The 19,501-nt window shown below is 68.2% G+C and overlaps 2 protein-coding genes across 2 annotated transcripts; one reads left to right on the top strand and one right to left on the bottom strand.

The window, feature by feature from the left end:
• Positions 1 to 409: 409 nt before the first annotated feature.
• On the bottom strand, positions 410 to 5,743 carry DNPEP (aspartyl aminopeptidase). The gene is made up of 15 exons (XM_075511970.1): positions 5,718 to 5,743; positions 5,500 to 5,587; positions 5,292 to 5,380; positions 5,102 to 5,215; positions 4,654 to 4,779; positions 4,385 to 4,515; positions 3,926 to 4,010; positions 3,322 to 3,429; positions 3,015 to 3,086; positions 2,571 to 2,660; positions 2,130 to 2,290; positions 1,936 to 1,975; positions 1,442 to 1,543; positions 928 to 1,095; positions 410 to 521 (listed from the first exon to the last, which is right to left on the bottom strand). The coding sequence occupies exons 1-15, from the start codon at positions 5,721 to 5,723 to the stop codon at positions 471 to 473; spliced, it is 1,431 nt and encodes a 476-aa protein (XP_075368085.1). The 5' UTR covers positions 5,724 to 5,743; the 3' UTR covers positions 410 to 470.
• Positions 5,744 to 12,238: 6,495 nt separating this feature from the next.
• DES (desmin) lies at positions 12,239 to 17,981 on the top strand. Its single transcript, XM_075512135.1, has 9 exons — positions 12,239 to 12,859; positions 14,575 to 14,635; positions 14,837 to 14,932; positions 15,021 to 15,182; positions 15,274 to 15,399; positions 16,134 to 16,354; positions 16,488 to 16,537; positions 16,821 to 16,903; positions 17,027 to 17,981. Exons 1-9 carry the CDS (start codon positions 12,306 to 12,308, stop codon positions 17,066 to 17,068), a joined length of 1,395 nt encoding a protein of 464 aa, XP_075368250.1. The 5' UTR covers positions 12,239 to 12,305; the 3' UTR covers positions 17,069 to 17,981.
• The last annotated feature ends 1,520 nt before the right edge of the window (positions 17,982 to 19,501 follow it).

Genomic DNA, 19,501 nt, shown 5'->3' with positions numbered 1-19,501 from the left:
GGGGCGGGCAGGGACACCCCCCCCACCCCCGGGGGCAGGGCCCGGCAGCGGGGAGCGGCTGCAGCCCGGGGGCTGGCAGCGCAGGCAGGGGCTGGCAGCACGCCTCTGGCTGTGGCAGGGCAGGCTCAGCCCCCCCACTCCCCTGGCGACGGGGTCAGCCCCAGCGCTGCAGGAGGCAGGGGACGTCCTCCCCCCCCCGCTCTCCCTGGGGGAGGCAGAGCCGCGTTCTGCCCCTTAGCTGGGACGTCCGGCATGCCCACAGCACCGAGGGGGCCGCTGTGGGCAGGTGAACAGGTCCCACTCCTGCCCCCAGGGGAGAGCAGAGGTGGGAGCTGTGGGAGTCCCCGGGGGGTGACCCCGGTCCGTCAGCCCCCCCCCCCCCAGCCACACTCATGGACCACTCGCTGGCGAGACAGAGATGCTTTAATGGCCCCAGGGCTGAGCCCACAGCCGCTCCCTCCCCGCTGTGCTCAGTCGACCACCAGGCTGCTGCTGACCGTCGGCAGGAGCTCGAAGAAGCCCTGGAAGGAGACAGGCCGTCAGGGTGGGCCGGGCGGGGTGGCATGGGGTGGGGGGACAGGCAGCGGGGGCAGGCAGCGGCTCCCTGTTGGGTTACGCACGCGGCGTCACAGCAGGCAGCTGCTGGCAGGGAGCAGGACCGCGTTGCCATAGTAACCCATCACTGACTCAAGGCTAGCGCCGGTTGCCATAGGAACCATTTGGGGACGGCAGTCGCCAGGGAAGGCTGGGATGCGAGGGGGCACCTCCGGAAGCAGCCAGTATCTGCGCTGCCCCAGAGGGGTGGGGAGCCCGGCAGGATGGCCGGGCTCAGCCCCAAGGCGGGGGCTGGATGGGGACATGGGGGTGCGAGAGATGTGCAGCAGCAGGGAGGGGGCTTCGGCACAGGACGGGGGACACGGGGCTCACCTTGAAGAGGGTGATGCTCTGGAGCACCCCCGAGGTGCAGCACATCTCCCGGATGGAGTGCATGGCCAGCTGCGGGCAGCCGATGTCCAGCACGCGCAGCCCCAGGCGGGAGGCCAGAATGGGGCCGATGGTGGTGCCGCAGGGCGTGTCGTTGCGCACCATGAACTCCTGCACAGGGACACGGCCTCAGCAGCTCCCCACGCTGCCCCATGGCCTCCCACATGGGCCCCGGGGCCTGAAGGGAGGCAACCTGGGACAGCGAAGCAGCACCGTCCCCAAGCCAGGGTGCAAAATCCCCCCAAGACAGCAGGTGCTCAGGTCAGGCCCTCCTCTCCTGCTCCCAAGCCTGCTCCCTGAGGCAGCCTCAGAGAAGGAGACAGCGCAGGCCCCGGCGGGGACGGACACGGTAACTGAGGGGTGGGGGTCTGGCACAGGCCCCCCCCTCCCGAACCCAGGGGCAGGGCCACTGCCCAAGCTGGTAACATTCATGAAGGGCTCGCCCAGCCCCACTCACCTGCAGAGGGACACCCACACGGGCGGCGATGTCCCGGATGACTGCTTCGGTGACAGCTGTGGAGGCATAGCGCTGGTTGCTGTTCACTTTGATGACGGGGCCCTGCACAAGGGAAGGCACTGCAGGCCCGCGATTGGCACCGGGGAGAGTCGGTGGCTCTGGAAACACCCGTGGCCCAGGCAATGCTGTCCCGCCCCAACCCACCAGTCCATTCTCCCCCTGCCCGGGTGATCCCTGGGGATGGGGACAGCCCTGCCATGGTGACAGCCCCAGCTCAGAGCAGGGAAGGGCTCCAGGACCAAGGCTGTTGCCCCAAGTGATTAACACCTGATGTGTGCCATGGCCAAATCACGCTGCAGGACAAACGTCTCTCATTTGAGTGCCGCTGAGCTGCACGCCAGGATCATGCTCCAGGGAGTGGCGGGGCGTTTCACAGCACTTGCAGGACAGACAGACAGCGCCCATCCCAGCCCAAAGCAGAGGGCTGCCCTCACCTTGTGGAAGGCCGGACGATGATTCTCCTCATGCTTGTCCCTGCAAATGAGAAGCAGGAGTTTCATGCTACAGCCTTCCCTCCCTGACGCAACAAGGACTGTCCTGTCTGTACTCCCCGAGGAATGACGGGGATACGTCTCCCCAGCTGGCAGGGCAGGCTGCCCTGGCCTGCGGCACTGCTCAGACTACTCACACGTAGTTAGGGTGCACAGCATGGGCCATATCGGCGCTGATCATGTAGGACTTGGCCACGGCCTCCTCGAAGGCTGTCAGGTTTTGTGGTGATGCCGAGATCCGGCGCAGCACCAGCTCTGTCAGCAAGGACTCTGCGCCCTGTGCACTCTCTGACCCCACCTGCCAAGGACCACCATCAGCACGACCCACATGGCACAACCCCCAGGCACCCCAGGGCCGGCTGAGTGCCAGGGGGCTCTCCAAAGCCAGCAGAGCAGCTTCCAACCACACCAGTGCTTCCCACCCCCTGCCTGGGCCATGCTCCACAGGGGGGTTAGCAAACCCTGCCTTGCCCCACTGGGGCCTGGGATCTATCTCCTGCTAGGCATGGCTTGGGGAGAGCGAAGAACATGGAGCCCCTCCCTGTGCCAGCCACCCCACGGCTGTGCCCCTTGCTCACCTCCTCGTTGTCGTAGAGCGCAATGAGACGCACATTCGGCTCCTGGGAGAGGGAGGAGGGCGCCGCGCACGAGTCAATCAAGGCCTGCAGGTTTAGAGGAGAAGGGACACCAGCTTGAGTGCCACCCCATCCCAGGAAGCTCAGCACTCAGCTGGCAGGAACTTCCCCAGGAGAGCCCAAAGCACCGAGGAAGGGAGCTGCAGGCACACACATTGCCCAGCAAGAGCAGGAGTCACCCCTGGGAGCTGCTGGGAACCCCACACACCCAGCAAAGGGGGCAGCTCCCATCCAACCCCAGTTTCTCCAACAAGCCAGACCCACCCCATAGGAACACACCTCCCTGCAGAGCCTCAGGCCAGCCCATGGCCCCGCTAAGCCAAACTGGCATGCATGGGGGGCCACGCTGAGACCTCCAGGCTCCCTTCCCCTCCTGCTCACCTGCAGGGCGCAGTAGCAGCTGTGCAGGTTGTCCAGGCGTGGGGAGAAGATGAACTCGTCGAAGGCACCACCCAGCGTCTGCAGGCAGAGAGCCAGGAGGAGCAAGGCACAGGCTCTGGGTCACCCATAAGTACCTGCCACTGGGTCCCCATTCCAGTCCCCTCATCTCTGCCCCTCAGGAGCTGCCTCCTCTCATTCCGCTCAGCTCCCAGCCCTGGCACGCCTCAGGCAGAGGAAGCGTGCCAGGTAAAACCTGTGCAGTACCAGACCGCAGGCTGTGTGCAGGCAGAGGGAGGCTCCCGCCCTTACTCACCGCTGGCTGTGTATCCGCCAGGCATAGTTCCAGCTCCACAATCTGCTCCGGTTTCACCCCCAGCTGGGGGCAGAGCAGGGAAAGCAGGACAGGGCTGTGCCGCTCTGCCTGGGAAGAAAGCAGAGCTGTGGGCAGGGCAGGCAGTGGATGGCAGGGGAAACTCCCTGTTCCCCCCCCCCCCCCCCCCCCGGCAGAGCCATCCCACACCCCACTCACGTTGGCACGGCCCTCCCTCCCACTAACATGTCCCATCTTCAAGCCCCCGCCTCACCCAGGACAGCAGGGCCATTTGCAGGGCGGAGCAAGGGGCTCTCTGCCCCCTGTGCAATCCCCTCTCCCTGCCCTGCCTCCCCAGGGAGACTGTGACAGCTTTACGGGGGCTGCACCCCCTTCTACACGATAGCTGCAGACCAGGGTGGGAACAGAGAGATGGCTGAGCAGATGTGTCGTGTACACAGCTCTGGGGCAGAGTGGAAGGTTACCAGCAGTCCATGGGGAGAAGGGGAAGGGGAACCTGCTGGCAGGCCCCTGAGGACTGGATATCAAAGGTGACAAGTGTGAGGTCCTAGCAAGCGCCCCTGCTAGTCCTTGGCACCCAGCTCACCTGGGCTGCAGCATTGCAAGGTGTGGCCTCCATGAGCACCTCCTTTTCCAGCTCCTCCTGCACAGCAGTGGCCAGAATGGGAACTCTGTGGGGAGACGGGTGCCCTTAGCTCCCAGGCCTTTGCTCGCCTCTCCTGCTTGGGTCACACACAACCAACCCTTCCTGGGGTGCCTGCCTTGCTCCTCCAGGGAGCGACTGCCATGATGAATGGAGCAAGGACACACAACATCTCAAGCACAGATCTGTTGTGCCACCTCAGGACACCCCAGTGTCCTTTCCCAAGTCCCAAGCTTGGAAGCATCTCCTGGGAGGACTCTATGGGGCTAAGAAAAGCCATTGCAGACCTCCCCACTGCGGTGAGTGGCTGCCAAAGGGAGAGAGCTGAGGCTGGGCACTGCTCCAGCTGGGTCCCAGCCCTCCTGAGGGCTGGCCAGGGGTCGGGGCCAAGCCAGGCCTTACAGGTGGTGCTCAGTGTTGGGCCCGAAGTTCTCGTTGATGCTGCGCTGCAGATGGATGGCCAGGTGGGGAATGCGGAGGACGGGCCGCTCCACATGTACCAGGCGCTGCTCCAGGCGCCCCGTGGCCGGGTCCTGAAACACAAGGAGAACTGCTGGGGCCAGGCCTGCAGGGCTGAGAGGTTGCAGTAGGTCCCACTCTGGGTGGGAGTCACGGACCCAGAGCTGGGGGCACACAGCTAGCCCACCATACCTGTCCCAAATCAGGCTTACCTTTATGATCACCCTCCCAGCCACGGTGAGGTCACGGTCGAACCAGGTATTCCAGATGCCCCCTCCATAGGTCTCCACGCCGACCTGCACCATGCCCACCTGCCCCCGCTTAGAGCGTCTCTTCACCTGGGCGAGAGCAGAGGTGTCGCTGCCGGCACCGCAAAGCCCCAGGGACTGGGTAACTGGTGGGGACTGGGCAGAGCACACCCAGAGTCCCATCGCCGACCCTGTCCGTGCAGGGTGCTGTGAGGTGCTTTGTGCGACAGCGGACACAGCAAGGGGTCAGCACGGGCTGCTCTGGGTGGCAGATTTGGGAGGGGTAGGGACCCAGCAACAAGTGCTGTGGGGCACAGGGGGAGTCAGGGTAGTTTTTGCTTGTGGATTGAAACTGGAGGGCACCAGCAAAGGCCCCAGCCCCGCGGGAGGGCACCCGGCTGGCCGGCCTTACCCTGAGGCAGGGGCTGTCGGTGTGGGCCCCCAGCAGGCTGAACCCATTCCCGGGCTGGAACTGGCCGCCGACGGCGAAGGCGATGAGGGTGGAGTAGTTCCTGGTGATGAAGTACTGGGGGCAGAGGGGCAGGGGTGAGGGCCGGCCGCCGCCCCCGCCTCCCCGCCGCCCTGCCCCCGGCCGGGCCCACCTTCTGCGCGGGCCGCACCTCCCAGTGCTCCGTCTCCTTCAGCTCCTGGAAGCCGGCCTGCAGCAGCCGGCTGCGGCACTCGGCCACCACTGCGGGGGGGAAGAGCCGTCAGGGGGGCCGCACCGAGGGAAGGGGAAGGGGAAGGGGAAGGGGAAGGGGAAGGGGAAGGGGAAGGAAGCGGGGCCGGGCGGGCCCGGCGGCTCCTCACCGTGGTAGGGCGAGGGACTCCGGTTCACGAACTTCACCAGCTCCTGCGCCGCCGCCTGCGCGGCCTGCTTCGAGCCCTGCGCCGCCGCCTGCGGGCACCGCCGTCACCGGACAGCACCGACACCACCCCCGCCCCGGCCCGGGACCCCCCCGTGGGCCCGGGACCCCCCCGCCCAGCCCCGGGCAAGGCCCGACCCCCGCCCCGCGGCCGCCCGGTACCTGCATGGCCGCCGCCGCCCCGCCCTGCCGCCACGCCCCGCGCGCCCCCTGCTGGCGCGGAGGAATGCGCCCAGGCGGCGCGGCAGCGCGCACCCTGCACCCCGTACCCCGCACCCCGTACCCTGCACCCCGCACCCCGCAATCCACACCCTGCACGCCGCACCCTGGTCCGGGGCCAGGCCAACCCGGCGCCTGCCAAAGCCAGGGCGGAGCTGCGGGCTGGGTGGGTGGGTGGAAACTGGGTACAGCTGGGAGGGGCTGGGGTGGGAGCCAAGGGGCAGGGACGGGCTCCCCAGGGATGGTCATCCAGTGCTGCCCTGGGGTGCCCCAACTCTGGGCACCGGCTGAGTAGGGGCCACCCCGAAACAGGGCTTGGCCCGCCTGCAGCTGTCCCCGCACTGCCCAGGGCAACACGCGTGCTTCCCAAAGGCTGGGTGTCTTTGGGGGGGGTCCCTGGTATAAGCCAAGCTGCAGCCCCCCCATCATTGCTGGTCCCCCGCCTTGGCACTGCCCAGCCTTTACAGAAAACAAGGCACAAGCCCTTGGTGCCACGTTGGGGACCAATGTCCCTGAGTGACAGCGATGCACAGGGGAGTCCTGGGAGTTGGCACGGTGGCAGGGCAGCACCCCAGCTGCCTGCCAGCCCCAGCGGGGGCACGGCCAGGGCACGTCTAGGGGATAGGACCCCTGGGCCTCACATGGATCGGGGTGGCTCCTGCCCTTGGCTGGGTCCCCTGCATGGGCTGGGTGTGGTAGTGGGGTTTTGGGTTTCCATCAGTACTCGTGCACCATTTCCCAGCAGGATCCTGTCTTCCCAGCAATGGGTGTGTGGCCTTAGGAGGATGTGGCAGCCCGTGAGCAGTGCATGGAGCCCAGGTGCTCCGTGCCAGCTGGATTCCCAGCTCCTGAGTCACCAGCGTGGGCACCCTGTTAGCCAGAGATGCTGTCCGTGTCCTGGGGACTGGAAACTGGCGGTCCTGCTGCCCCTGACCCCGGGACCTGCCGTGCCGGGAGCTCACGACAGCCCTGGATTTATGTTCCCAGCCCCCAGCACCTGCCTCCCCCCCCCCCAAAAAAGGGAACGAGCACCCCCACCGCCTGGCACCCCGCGAGCAGACAGCTGGAGGGTCTCCATGTCAACCACAGCAAAACACAGGGCCAGCACCCCGCTGAGACGGGACCAGGCTGGGAACAGGCACCCAGCACCCCGGCCCAGAGCTGGGCCACACACACCCCCTGCCCTGCACCCTCCTGCTGAAGGGACATGGGTGCCAGGCAGCCGTCCCCCTGCTCCTCCTGCCAGCATGACCCCCCACTGCTGTAGGCACCCAGCTCAGGGCCGGGTGCTGTCGGGCGGTCACCAGGCTATGCCTGGGGGACATCTGGGGACATGTACAGCGTAGGTGCCTGGAGCCTGTGGCCCCCCAGCCGGTGGCTGCCTGGAGCGGGTGGGTGCCCGGAGGGTGCAGGTGCCTGGGGCAGATGGGTGGCAGGGGGGTGGGTGCAGGAGCGGGTGGTGCCCGGATCTGGGGTGGCCGGAGCAGGGGTGAGTGGCAGGGCCGGGTGTGGCCCTTGCCCAGCCCCGCAGGCGCGAGCAAAGGGCAGCGCCTTGGCATGCCACAGCTATTCCCGGAGCAGCGGGGCTTCCAGAAAAAGCTCCCGCTGGCTATTTGCGGGTGGGCTCTGACTCACCCCTGGCTGGATGCCAGGGACTACACAGCACCTGCCACGGCCGCCCCCCACCCCATCACCATGCTCCTGGGAAGGCACTGCTCCTGTCCCCATCCCTCTCTGCCCCACGGACCCCCCGGTGCAGCAGGGAGCCCCAGGCAGCCCCCCAGAACCGGCGCCAGCTCCTCCCCGAGGTGCTTGCACCCTGCTGCTGGGCTCACGCGTGTGCCCAGGGGTGCCTGGTAGGGGCAGGACCGGTGGGGACAGGGCACCGTGCCCCTCTCCACATCCCCCGGCAGCCCAGGGTGGGGTGCCGTGCAGGCTTTGCTCGGGGAAGCGTTCCCTGGGGGGGCCGGTGGCTCTGTGGATGGGCAGCCGGAGCTGAGCCCCGCTGGAAGGGGTTAACAGAGAGATGGCCCAGGACAGAAGCCTGTAAACACAGCCGGAGCTCCAGGAAGTGCCGCCCCCTTCTCCGCTGCCTGCCAGGCTGCCTGGACCCCCTCCCTGCCCGCCCTGCCAGGAGGAGAGCAGGGATGGCACCCATCGAGGCCGTCACCCCCCATCCCGGCCCACGTGTCTGAGCATGGGAAAGTGAAATCACTGCCCGGGCATTGCTGGAGGCTGAGCGAATGGCCACCATGCCTTACATGAGCCGCCAGTGATGCAGCGGGTAACCACTACCTCATCTCACTGGCATGGGTGATGCTATCGAGGCCTGCGGGAGGGCAGACAGACACCCCAGCATCCTCGTGGACCTCGAGGGCGGCCAGTCATCCCTAAATCCACGTGGGTTGTGAGGGCAGCTGGGCACTCCCAGCATCCCCGTGGCCACGGGGGCAGGTGAAGGTCCCCATGGGCCACGAGGGCAGGTGGACATCCTCAGCCTGCCCCTGGGCTGTGGGGACGGGTGAACACCCCCAGCATCCCCACGGATCGCAGGGCTAGCTGGAGATGAGTGATGGGGGCAGGTATATGCCTCGAGCACCCGCATGGACATGGAGGTAGCTGGTCTCCTCCAGCATTTACATGGCCCTGGGGGCAACAGGGCCCCTGGGGGCAACACCCCCAGCATCCTCGTGGACCACAGAGGCAACAACTCACCCCGAGGACCTACGTAGACCCAGGGGGGCAAGCAAACACCCCCCAAGCATCCATACAGGTTACGGGAGATAGCTGGACACCTCCAGCATCCATGCACGCCGTGGGGCAGCCAGGCACCCCCGGCATCCCTGTGCCACTTGGAGACAGGCCATCATCCCCAGCATCCCCATCACCTGGGGACACAGGGGTGGGGACCAGGGGCAGCCAGACAGGCTGTGTGCCCGCACTGCCAGCCCCGAGCCCCGGGGTGGGCGAAGGCATGGGGGCAGCTGGGGTGAGCAGTGGGTGGGGGGCTGCAGCCTGTAGGGCACCCACCAGCTCCCGGGACCCTGGCGGGCCGGGCTGGGCCACGGTCCAGGCCGGGAAGGAGAACCATCTCCTATTTAGACAATAGCACGCGCCCTGGGTCCGTCAGCGCCGGGGAATGGGCCGCACGGTCCTTCCCTCTTAGGGTAAAGGCGCCTGGGAGGCTCATGGCTGTAAAAGGAGCGGGATGGAGGGAGACGGCCAGGGGCCAGGAGGGAGGGGGATGGACGCCTTCGCTGCTTCATTCCCATCCCTCCGCTCACCCCTGAGCCAGGGCCAGGCGGGAGGGGGGTGCGGGGGCCCCAGAGGCAGAGTACAGGGCTGAGGAGGGGCCGGCAGCCTGTCCCCGCATCCTGCCCGGCTCCAAGCCCTGAGATGCCCACAGCCTGGGGAGGCTGTGCCCGGCTCCCCGGGCGGCTTAAATCCTGGGGGAGCAGCGGGGAGGGAGGTCCGGGGAGGAGGGGCGGCCACGGGATGCAGCTGGCTTCGCTCATGGGTATGTCATGACCAGAGGGAGTTGTTTGACGTTCCAGCTCCCGACACCTTCCCAGCAGCAGCCTTGTCCCAGGGCCTGGCGGGAGCTGGGGCTGGGCCAGTGTGGGGGCTCGGGGGCCGCTTCCCAGGCTCCGCTGGTCTGGGTCAGCCCGGCCTGGGATGGAGCCGCGGGAAGGCTGAACGGGGCTGGGCAGGACAGGAGGCATGCCTGCACTGCTGCTCTCTGCAGCCTCCTTGCTTATCGCAGTCCCTGGGGCTTCAGCTGGCACAGACTGCTTGGGGCCACATCTCTGGGATGGGACTCTGGCAGGGTCCCCGGGTCCTGCTCCTCGCCCCCTGCTTCCCGTGCCGCTGGGTCCCACGTGCAGACGGGGCTTTCCTAAGAGGCTGCGGAAAGTCCAAGGCGTCCATCCGCCCTCTGCCAGACACGGGGCCCCTGCCTGCACAGAGCCGTCCCGGAAGGCTGTCACGGCAGCCAAGGAAAGGCCACTTGAAACAGTTTGTCCTAGAGCAGGATCAGGAGGGTGTTCCTGGTTAACCACTCTGAGCCGCTTCCCCTCCAGCAGCAGTGCCCAGGAATGCATTTCCCCTCCCCGGGGCACCCCAGCCCTGCACCTCCCTGCTCTGTGGGATGGGGATGGCGACGAGGGCTCTCCAGGCCTGGGGAGGGGTTTGCATGGCTGCAGCCCTGCCTGAAGCACCAGGGCAGGGCGCTGAGCCCCTCCGGACACGGCACCCCTGGGGGCCCATCCTCCCCACACCCCAGCCAGCGGGGCAGCAGGATGGGGTCACGGGAAGGGAGGGCTGAACAGTACGGCTGGCACTGTGCTGGCCCAGACCCCTGGGGTCCCCCGCGCCGGTGTGGGGACCCACCTGCCCTTCTGCACCCCAGCCAAGGCCTGGCATGCCTCCCGGCCGGCACGCACGGGGCAGGCAGGGCACACGTGCGGGGCTCAGGGATGCGCAGGGCGCGCTCGGACCAGGGCCAGGAGGAGGAAGGATGCTGTCTGTTTTTCCATCTTCTCCCCCCCACACACCCCCCAAGCCCCCCCTTCCTTCCATCCTCCCCCCTGCGCTGGGATGAAACAACCCCATCTGGAAATACCTTCCCTTTTAAAGGCAGGCTCCGCCAGGCAGCGTGCACCCTCCGGGAAGTCGCTGCATTACGCTGCGTCCAGGCGGCCGGGAGGGGCTCCAGGGATGGGGAACCTGTGGGGGCAGCCTGGATGCACGGCATCGAGCCTCTGCCCACCTGCGTGGCCACGGGGCCCAGACCTTTGCTGGCCGCCCAGGTGGCAGGGGCACGATGGGGAGCAGGCAGGAGTGCCTCCCAGAGCCCGGGCAGTTGCGGATGCTGCCGTGACCAAGCCCGAGCCTTTGCCATGCCGGCGCTGCCACGGGCGAGCCCTGGCACCGCTTGGCATCTGCGTTGCAGCCGGTGCGGGGGGCCGGGAGGTGCGGGGCGGGGCAGGGCTGAGCGCTGCTCCTGCTGCTGAGTCACCCGGTGCCCGCTGGCACGGCGGTCCCCTCTGCCAAGGCCTCTGGGGACAGAGGCGCTGGGGCTGTGCCAGCTGTCAGCCAAAACAGCCCGGCTTGGGCAAGGCTGGGGGTCACCAGGTGTGCCAGGGGGCCTGGGGAGGAGGGGCTGCTGCCCAGGCAAGGGGGACCCCCCCGAAGGGGTTCCCCAGCTCAGCCCCCCTCCATCAGAATGCCCTCTTTAGCTGGCATGGGCTTGTGCATGGCCCCAGGGATCCCCGCCCTGACCCACTGCCTGTCCAGGAGGTGGGAAGCGGTGGTGGTGGTCCTGGTGTGAACTGGGGTATTCCACATTCTGGGAAGGTTTGGGGAGCTGGGCTGGGCTTTCTGCTCCCCAAAGTACTGCCAGGCCAAGGGGGAGGCTGAGGAGACAGGGCAGAGCCTGCAGCACCCCGGGATGACCCGGGAACCTTGTCCTGCTCTCGGGGTGACAGGGACCAGGGAGGGGCTGGGGCTGCTCTGGGCAGGGTCCCCGTCCAGCCGTGCTCTCCATATGCCTGGCGCAAGAGGAGTTAACAGGGTGCCTCCCCCGACTATAAATACCACGTATGTCCCACGCGTATGAGCTCGGGAGGCTATTTTGGTTGGGTGCCTGCTGCTTCGGGAATGTGTCGGAGCAAGGACCTGGGGGGTGACGTCACCGGGACCGCTCTGGACCCAGCACCTGCTCGGGGTCACTCAGCAGCACCCTGAAAGCGCCCAGCCCCGGGCTGGCACTCAGCCCCCCCCGTATCAGAAAGGGGGGTTTGGGTGGTGGGTCAGCACAAGCACTCGGGGCAGGGGTCCCCCCACATCACCCCCTCCCCAGGGCCCTCCCTTGCCGCCTCTCTGGGTGGGGGGGCTGGAGTGAGGCCCCACATGGAGAGCTGAGCCTCGTGCTCTTGCCGTGGGGTGGGTCAAGGCACCATCAGGGGCTTTTTGGGGTGCTCAAGGCCAATTTAGGGACCGTGGCCACCGGGAATGGGGTCTGGCTCAAGGAGGGGCAAGCGAGGGTGTGAAGGGCTGAGTCCCCTTCTTTCCCCCCTGGCATCAGCCCAGGCCGTCTGTCTGTCCGGGCCCCCTTTGGGTGGCACTGCACCCCGATGGGGGTCTGGGGAGTGCTGGGGGGCTCACCACCAGCCTGTCCCCCTTCCTCCCCTCGCACCCCCAGGAACAGGGCAGTGCGGTGGGGGCCGGGGGGGAGGCTGATACACCGGTGGGGTCTGGGGGTGCCTGGGGATCCACAGGCATCGTCATCGTCCGCCCGGGGGGTCCGCAGCCCAGCGGTGCGGGCAGGTGAGGGGCGGTGGGCGGGGGCTGGCGGCCGTCCCCCCCGCAGCAGCATCCCGCAGCTGCCCGGCAGCAGGAGGGGCGGGTGATGTCAGCAGGATACAAATAGCGGCGGCGTGGGTCCCCTCCCGACGCCTCGTCGAGCTGCCGGCCGCTCGCCAGCCCCGCTGCCTGCTCCCTGCTCCGGCCTCGCCGCCCCACGCCGCCGCCATGAGCCAGTCCTACTCCTCCAGCCAGCGGGTCTCTTCCTACCGCCGCACCTTCGGCGGCGCGTCCCCGGTCTTCCCCCGCGCCTCCTTCGGGGGCAAGGGCAGCAGTGGCAGCTCCGTCACCTCCCGCGTCTACCAGGTGTCCCGCACCTCGGCCGTCCCCAGCCTGTCCAGCTTCCGCACCACCCGCGTGACGCCCCTGCGCTCCTACCAAAGCGCCTACCAAGGTGCCGGCGAGCTGCTGGACTTCAGCCTGGCTGATGCCATGAACCAGGAGTTCCTCCAGACCCGCACTAATGAGAAGGTGGAGCTGCAGGAGCTCAACGACCGTTTTGCCAACTACATCGAGAAGGTACGCTTCTTGGAGCAGCAGAATGCCCTCATGGTGGCCGAGGTGAACCGCCTGCGGGGCAAGGAGCCCACCCGCGTGGCCGAGATGTATGAGGAGGAGCTGCGGGAGCTCCGACGCCAGGTGGACCTGCTCACCAGCCAGCGGGCTCGTGTCGAAGTCGAGCGTGACAACCTGCTTGATGACCTGCAGAAGCTCAAGCAAAGGTGAGGAGGGGCCCCGGCATGTCCCTGTGGGCATCCATCTCCATCCCCAGGCAGCCCTGCCTAGGGTGCTCACTGCCGTCCTTGTGCTCCATGCTCGGAGCCCATTGCGGCCCTGCTCCTCTGCCCCCCTCACCTCGTCCCCTGGGGCAGGAGAGCACCCCGGCCGTGCCTCTTGCTGACTGCACCTGCCTGCAGGGCACTTTTCAGGGTGCTAGGTCCTGGCACGGTGGCTGCGAGTTTTGGGAGGGAGAAGGGCACCCATGACCCACTACACCAGTGCTGGGTGGTCCCCAACCCACGGCGTGGGGCAGGTGGGGGGGGAGCTGGCCCAGCGGCGTGGGGCAGGGCGAGGGAGGTGCCCACAGCCTGGGCATCTCCGCAGGGCACTCCGCAGCCCCTGCCAGGCGCCCAGGCAGCACCCAGCAGGCAGGACGGTGCCGGCAGCAGTGGTGTCCCCTGCTGCGCCCTCCCTTGCAGTGGGGCCAAGGCCAGGCTGTGGTGCCACGGGAGCCCCAGAGCTGGGGGATCATGCCCCCCCGGGGGTCCCCATCCCCGCTCACACTGGAGAGGGCTGGCTGGTGCATTGAGCCCTGCAGGATGGACAAACAGACAGAGCCAGCCAGCAGGCGGAAGCCGGCGGGGAGGATGACGGGGAGCCGGGGTGCTTTGCCAGCTCCGGAGGCGAAGGAGGGAGGGGAGGAAGCGGACGCACTTCCGCAGGCCAGGGATGCTCCAGGCCTGCCATGGGTGTCCACAGTGCCCTGGGATCAGCGGGGACCCCCCAAGGATGCCGTGAGCCTGGCTGGTGGCGGGGCCAGGGCTGGGGCCGGGGGGAATAGCCACAGGGGCGGCCGGGCTGAGTGACCCCCCAGGGACCGACCAGCGTGGGGGCACCTGGCAGCAGGGGTGGATGCTTGGTGGGAGCTGCTTGTTCTGATGCTGGTCTGTGCCTTCCCTCCTGGCCTCTGTGCCCTGGGGATGCCGAGTCCCCATCTCCTGGGGGTGACACAGCCTGCTGCCTCCCCCTTGCAGCCCCAGCCTCTGCCCCAATGGCGGGCGCTGGGGTGCTGGTGGGGCAGAGCCCCTGATGCTGGGAGGCTGGGTGTGGCGGCATGGAGGACCCCTGAATGTCAGGGGAGGAGCAGGGCACAGAACAAACGGGTGTCAGGTTCCCGTCACCCTGTGTGCCAGCACCGCCCGGGCACCTCTGTCCCCTCCCCACCGCCTTCCCCCTGACCAGCAGCCTGCGGCACTGCCCCGTCCCCTGGCACAGCCTGGCTCCTCAGCCCTGACCTTGGGCTCACACCGCAGTGGTCCCCCCTCCATACCCCCGTCCCACAGCATCGCCGAGACCCGCCTGTCCTCCTGCTGTCCCCAGGACGGCTCAGCCGGTGGCCATCCCTTGGGCCCCCCGTACCGGGTCCTGCACCCCATCCCCCCGGCTGCTGGCCACTCTCCCCTATAAGGGCCGGGGCAGCGCGCGTGGCACCGAGCTGACCTCATGCCTTTGTGCTCTCTCCGGCGTTGACTATAATAGGGAATGGGAGGAAGAGCCCCTGGCCCCCCGCCAGACCTCCCACTGCCCGCCGGGAATGCAGGACAATCCGCCATCTTTCCACCGGGCCACACTGGGCTCAGGGACGGCGAGGGGAGACATCGCCGCCGGGGGACAGGGCTCCCTCCGGGTGCCCCTGACCTCCCCTCTCTGCCCCCAGGCTGCAAGAGGAGATCCAGCTGAAGGAGGAGGCTGAGAACAACCTGGCTGCTTTCAGAGCCGTGAGTACCCGTCCCCCCCGTGTGGCGTGGGACCCCCGTCTCCCCTCACACCCCCGTCTGCCCCTGCCAGCCTGGCCCCAGCATCAGGGCATGGCCCCGGGCACAGCTTTGCACCCTCCAGCCCCGACGTGGTCCCTGCACTCCCCCCACGCCCCCTGGGGTGTTCACCCCCCTGCTACCCCTCACTCTGTGTCCCCCCAGGACGTGGACGCGGCCACGCTGGCACGCATTGACCTGGAAAGACGCATCGAGTCCCTGCAGGAGGAGATCGCCTTCCTCAAGAAGGTGCACGAAGAGGTAGGTCGGGGGTGGCCCCGTTTCCCGCAGGCACCCGTGGGACCAGGGGGCAGAGTGGGTGCCCTGAGGCATCACCTTGTCCCTCCAGGAAATTCGGGAGCTGCAGGCTCAGCTGCAGGAGCAGCATATCCAGGTGGAGATGGACATCTCCAAGCCCGACCTGACGGCTGCACTGCGGGACATCCGCGCCCAGTACGAGAGCATTGCTGCCAAGAACATCGCCGAGGCCGAGGAGTGGTACAAGTCCAAGGTGCGGCAGGCAGCGGGCTCCGGGCTGGCCCTGGCACGGCGGGTCCTGGCCATCCCGGTGGCCATGCCCGCTGACCCTGGCCTCTCCCCAGGTGTCTGACCTGACGCAGGCGGCCAACAAGAACAACGATGCGCTGCGGCAGGCAAAACAGGAGATGCTGGAGTACCGGCACCAGATCCAGTCCTACACCTGCGAGATCGATGCCCTCAAGGGCACGGTGAGCCACGGGCAGCACTGGGGAGACCCTCAGCTTCCCTGCAAGGACCCTCTGCTCCAGGGCTGCTCGAGGACCTCTGGGACATCTCTGGGGTGGGGAGCTTTTCCCAGCTCTCTGAGTTGCTGCCATGGCGCAACTCGTCCCCCAGATTTGAGCTGCACCTCCCCCAGCAGCAATCTGGGCCTCTGCGAGGTGTTTTGGCAGAGCCCCAGGGTCAAGGCACAGATTGCAAAAGGTGCCCCAGCCTGGGCGGCTCCAGGCAGGCAGGCGCAGGGCTTGGGGTGTCTGGTTGCAGGCTGGGAAGGTGGTTGCAAACAAACAGGGCACAACAGTCCTGCTCCGGCACGCTCACGGTCACAGGAGCCAGCCAGCAGCCACCAGTTTGTCAGTGCCAGCCCCGGCCAGCCGTCCGGTGCTCCTACACCTCTCTGCGCCCTCCTGCTGGGATAGGATGGCTTTGCTGGGGGGCCTGGGCAGCCAGGCAGAGGGTGCTGGGGTTGCCCAGCACCTGCCCAGCTTGCTCCCGCCATACCCTGCTGCCCAGCACTGGGCAGTCGGAGGGTGACGGCCACCCATCACAGTCCCGCGTCAGCTGGACCCAGCCCAGGGCTCACCACGGCTCTCCCAGGTCCCTGGCTCTCCCCTAGGACTGCCCCAGCACCCCCAGCTCCCACCCCAGGTGCCCCCTGGCCCCTCCAGGTCTCCCCCCTTGCTGAACCCCCCTGTCCCCCCAGAACGACTCGCTGGTGCGCCAGATGCGGGAGATGGAGGAGCGCTTCGCGGGGGAGGCCAGCGGGTACCAGGACACCATCGCCCGGCTGGAGGAGGAGATCCGGCACCTGAAGGATGAGATGGCCCGGCACCTGCGCGAGTACCAGGACCTGCTCAACGTCAAGATGGCCCTGGATGTGGAAATCGCCACGTACCGCAAGCTGCTGGAGGGCGAGGAGAACCGGTGAGTGGTGGGGGGGCAGGACAAAGTGGGGGGACCAGCAGGGTCAGTTGTTTTTCGGGGCTCCCACCCTGTGAGCAGCCACTCGAGGGCTGGGGCTGGCTGGTGCTGAGCTCTCCCCTCTGTGTCCCCGCAGGATCAGCATCCCCATGCACCAGACCTTCGCCTCCGCACTCAATTTCCGAGGTGAGCATCGCCCCGTGAGGAGGGGGACCTGGGACGAGTCCCTGCGGGTGCCCAGTGGGGGGACAAATCTCCCTGCCGGGGGGCTGCAGCCAGGCTGGCAGACTGGGGACCCTCGGGTGCCACACTGAGCCCCTGGTGTGGGGGCACTCGGTTGGGTGTTGCCATGATCTGAGGGGGGGTTAAGCCAGGGCTCCTGAAGCCCCCCGGCGGCCCCAGCCCCACTGCTGTGCCCCCCTGCCACACGTCCCCAACGGTCCCATCCCCTGTGTCGTCCTGCCTGCAGAGACCAGCCCAGAGCAGCGTGGCTCCGAGGTGCACACCAAAAAGACCGTGATGATCAAAACCATCGAAACCCGCGATGGGGAGGTGAGGGCAGGGCGGCGCCGGGGGGTGGGGGGAAGGCAGGGGGGGCCGAGCACGACGCCTGTCCCCGCGTCGGGCTCCGGCGCCGGCACAGCCCGGTGTCTCACGGTGCCTCTCTCCCGGCAGGTGGTGAGCGAGGCGACCCAGCAGCAGCATGAAGTGCTGTAGAGGAGGCTGCTCCGGCACCCACTGGCACCTTCTCTCCCTGCCTCCGTCCTGCCGCCAAGCCCCCCTCCTGCCCCGCACCTCGCCCCCCGGCGCTCCCCCGGCACTGCCCGAGGGGTCCCCCCCGCCCAGCCGCCTCCGGGCCCCCCGCACCCCCCAGGCTCTCTCCTTCGGCTTCGAAAGGCTCGCTCTGCTTTCGCAGCTTCGCAGCAGCAACGCCAGCGTCAGGATCAGGCCCGGGCCGGGGGGGCGGCAGGAGGGAGGGAGGGAGGGAGGGAGGGGACAGGCAGGAGGGGCTGGGGGGAGCAGGTGGTGGCCTGGGCCAGCTCCCTGGAGAGCCGGACGGTCCCAGCAGCGGGTTCTGGATCCCCCCGCAGACCCCTCCCCGCGCCAGCCCCGGGCTCGGGGTTCATCCTGCAGGAGCGGGGACCCGTCCCCCCGCACCAGCACCGCCGGCCTCCCCGCAGCCGGCACTCGTCTGGGTGCACGGCGGCGATGCCGGGCTTGGGGAGAAGCAGGGTCTGGGCTGTGCCCCCAGTTCTCCGCCCGGCTCGGAGCCAGGGTGCTCCCGACCTGCGCCCCCCCCCGCCCCGGCCCGGGGGGCTGGGGCCCTGCGCTCCCCCCGGCCCGAGAGGCAGCCCCGTGGGGCAGAGGAGGGCAGCGCCCGCCCCCCCGTCGTGGGGACCCCCAGCAGCAGGAGGCTGCGCGGGGCCAGGCTCATAGCCGAGAGGGTACCCGTAGGTGGACACAGGACAGAGGAGGAGTGAGTGAGTGGGAGAGAGGGGGGAGAGAAGGAGAGGAGCCAGAGAGAGGCCCGGGGGCCAGGGCAGGCGCCCCCACCCCTCGCCCCACTGCACCCCCACCCCGCTGCATCTACGTGACTCTTCAGGCGGCTGAAATAAACAGCGGAGCATCACCCCTTCCTCCCGGCGCATCTCTGGGGCAGGGATGGGGTGGGGTGGCGGGGAGGTGGCAACCGGGGGGCGGGCATCGCATGGGCCCCCAGGGCTGGGGTGGATGGGGGAGCCAGCATTGTCCCGAGCCATCTCTTCCCTAGGCTGCCGGTCCCCCCAAAACGTGTGTGCCCCTCACACTGAAGGTGCCCCAGAGCATTTTGCTGCCTGTGGTGGTGGGTTTCCCAGTTGCCCTGGGTGAGGGAACCGTGCTGGGACTGGGGACAATGGCAGCCGAGCCCTGAGCAGCTTTGGAGGGACTCTGGGTGACATTCCCTGTCCCCCCCATACATCCAGGGCCTCACACCATGGCCCGGTGGCTCTCAGCCCTTCAGCCATCCCTTTTCTGCCCTCACCCGGGCCAGCCCTGCCCCAGACCCACACCTGCCCAGCACCTCTCCAAGCCCCCCCCCCATTGACAACGACCTGCAAGCAGAGTGCCCCTCAGCCCAAATCTACCTCCTCCCCGGCACCCTGTGGGCATCAGCCCCACCGCCCACGCCTGCCCCCACCCCAGGCTCACCCTCCAGCCTCAACCTGCCCCCTAAACCCTCTCCCCCCACCACATGTGCCCCCCTCCCCGTGGTTGGGCTGTGGGGATCTTGGCTTTGGCTCCTTTGCCCCAGCGATGGGGGATGCAGCTGGGGAACCCAGGGCTGAGCATCCCACAGGGGAGAGAGATTCAGGGTTGCTCTGCCCCGGGAGGCATCGGAGGGTCGGCATCCCCTGCCAGGCAGCAGAGCCCTGGGAGGGCAGTGGGCTTGGCAGGCTGTGGCGTTTTAGGGACAAGGCAGGTGCTGCTGCCAGCAGTGGGGACAGGGCTGCGGGGTCCCTGATGGAGAGGCCAGCGTGGTGAGCCACAGTTTTGGCTACGGGGCCGTCCAGGGCTGGGGGGGGGGGGGGCGTGTGTGTAGGATCTCAAGGGCTGTCTCCAGCAGGTGGCCCTGTGACATCGAGGACGGTCCCCAGGGCTGCCCTGGGGAGGGACGGCACCTTCCCCCCTGCCCGGCCCAGGCTGGCCAGGCCCGGGCTGTGTCCCTGGGGCTGGGGGGGACAGGCAAGGGACAGAGCAGCCCTTTGCCCGCAGGGCAGTGCAGGCAGGGAAGAGCCCCCCAAGCCTTTCGTGGGCTTCTCCAGCTCCCAGAGGCCCTGGGGCTTGCTCAGCTGCTCTGCAGCTGGGTTGTGGGTCTAGCAGGGCATCCCGCTCCGGTGTGCCCCGGCCACCCAAGCCGGGGGGGATCCTGGGATCTTCTCCTCGCTGGTGATGCTCCACTGATGCCAGCGCCCTCGGGCCAAAGCCGGCAGGGCTGGCCTGCAGCTGGGAAGCAGCGTGCCGTGTTGCTTGCATCCTGCTCACCCAGATTTACAGCCCCTGGCGAGGGCGGCCAGGGCCAGGTGCCGAGACGTGTGCCATCGCGCCAGGAGCCGGGGAAGCCCTGCCTTGCCCGGGGGTGGCGAGGCAGCACGCAGCACAGGCAGCCCC

The sequence above is a fragment of the Mycteria americana genome, chromosome 9, assembly GCF_035582795.1.
Source record: "Mycteria americana isolate JAX WOST 10 ecotype Jacksonville Zoo and Gardens chromosome 9, USCA_MyAme_1.0, whole genome shotgun sequence".
Lineage (NCBI taxonomy): Eukaryota > Metazoa > Chordata > Aves > Ciconiiformes > Ciconiidae > Mycteria > Mycteria americana.
This window is presented reverse-complemented; position numbering and strand designations above follow the sequence as displayed.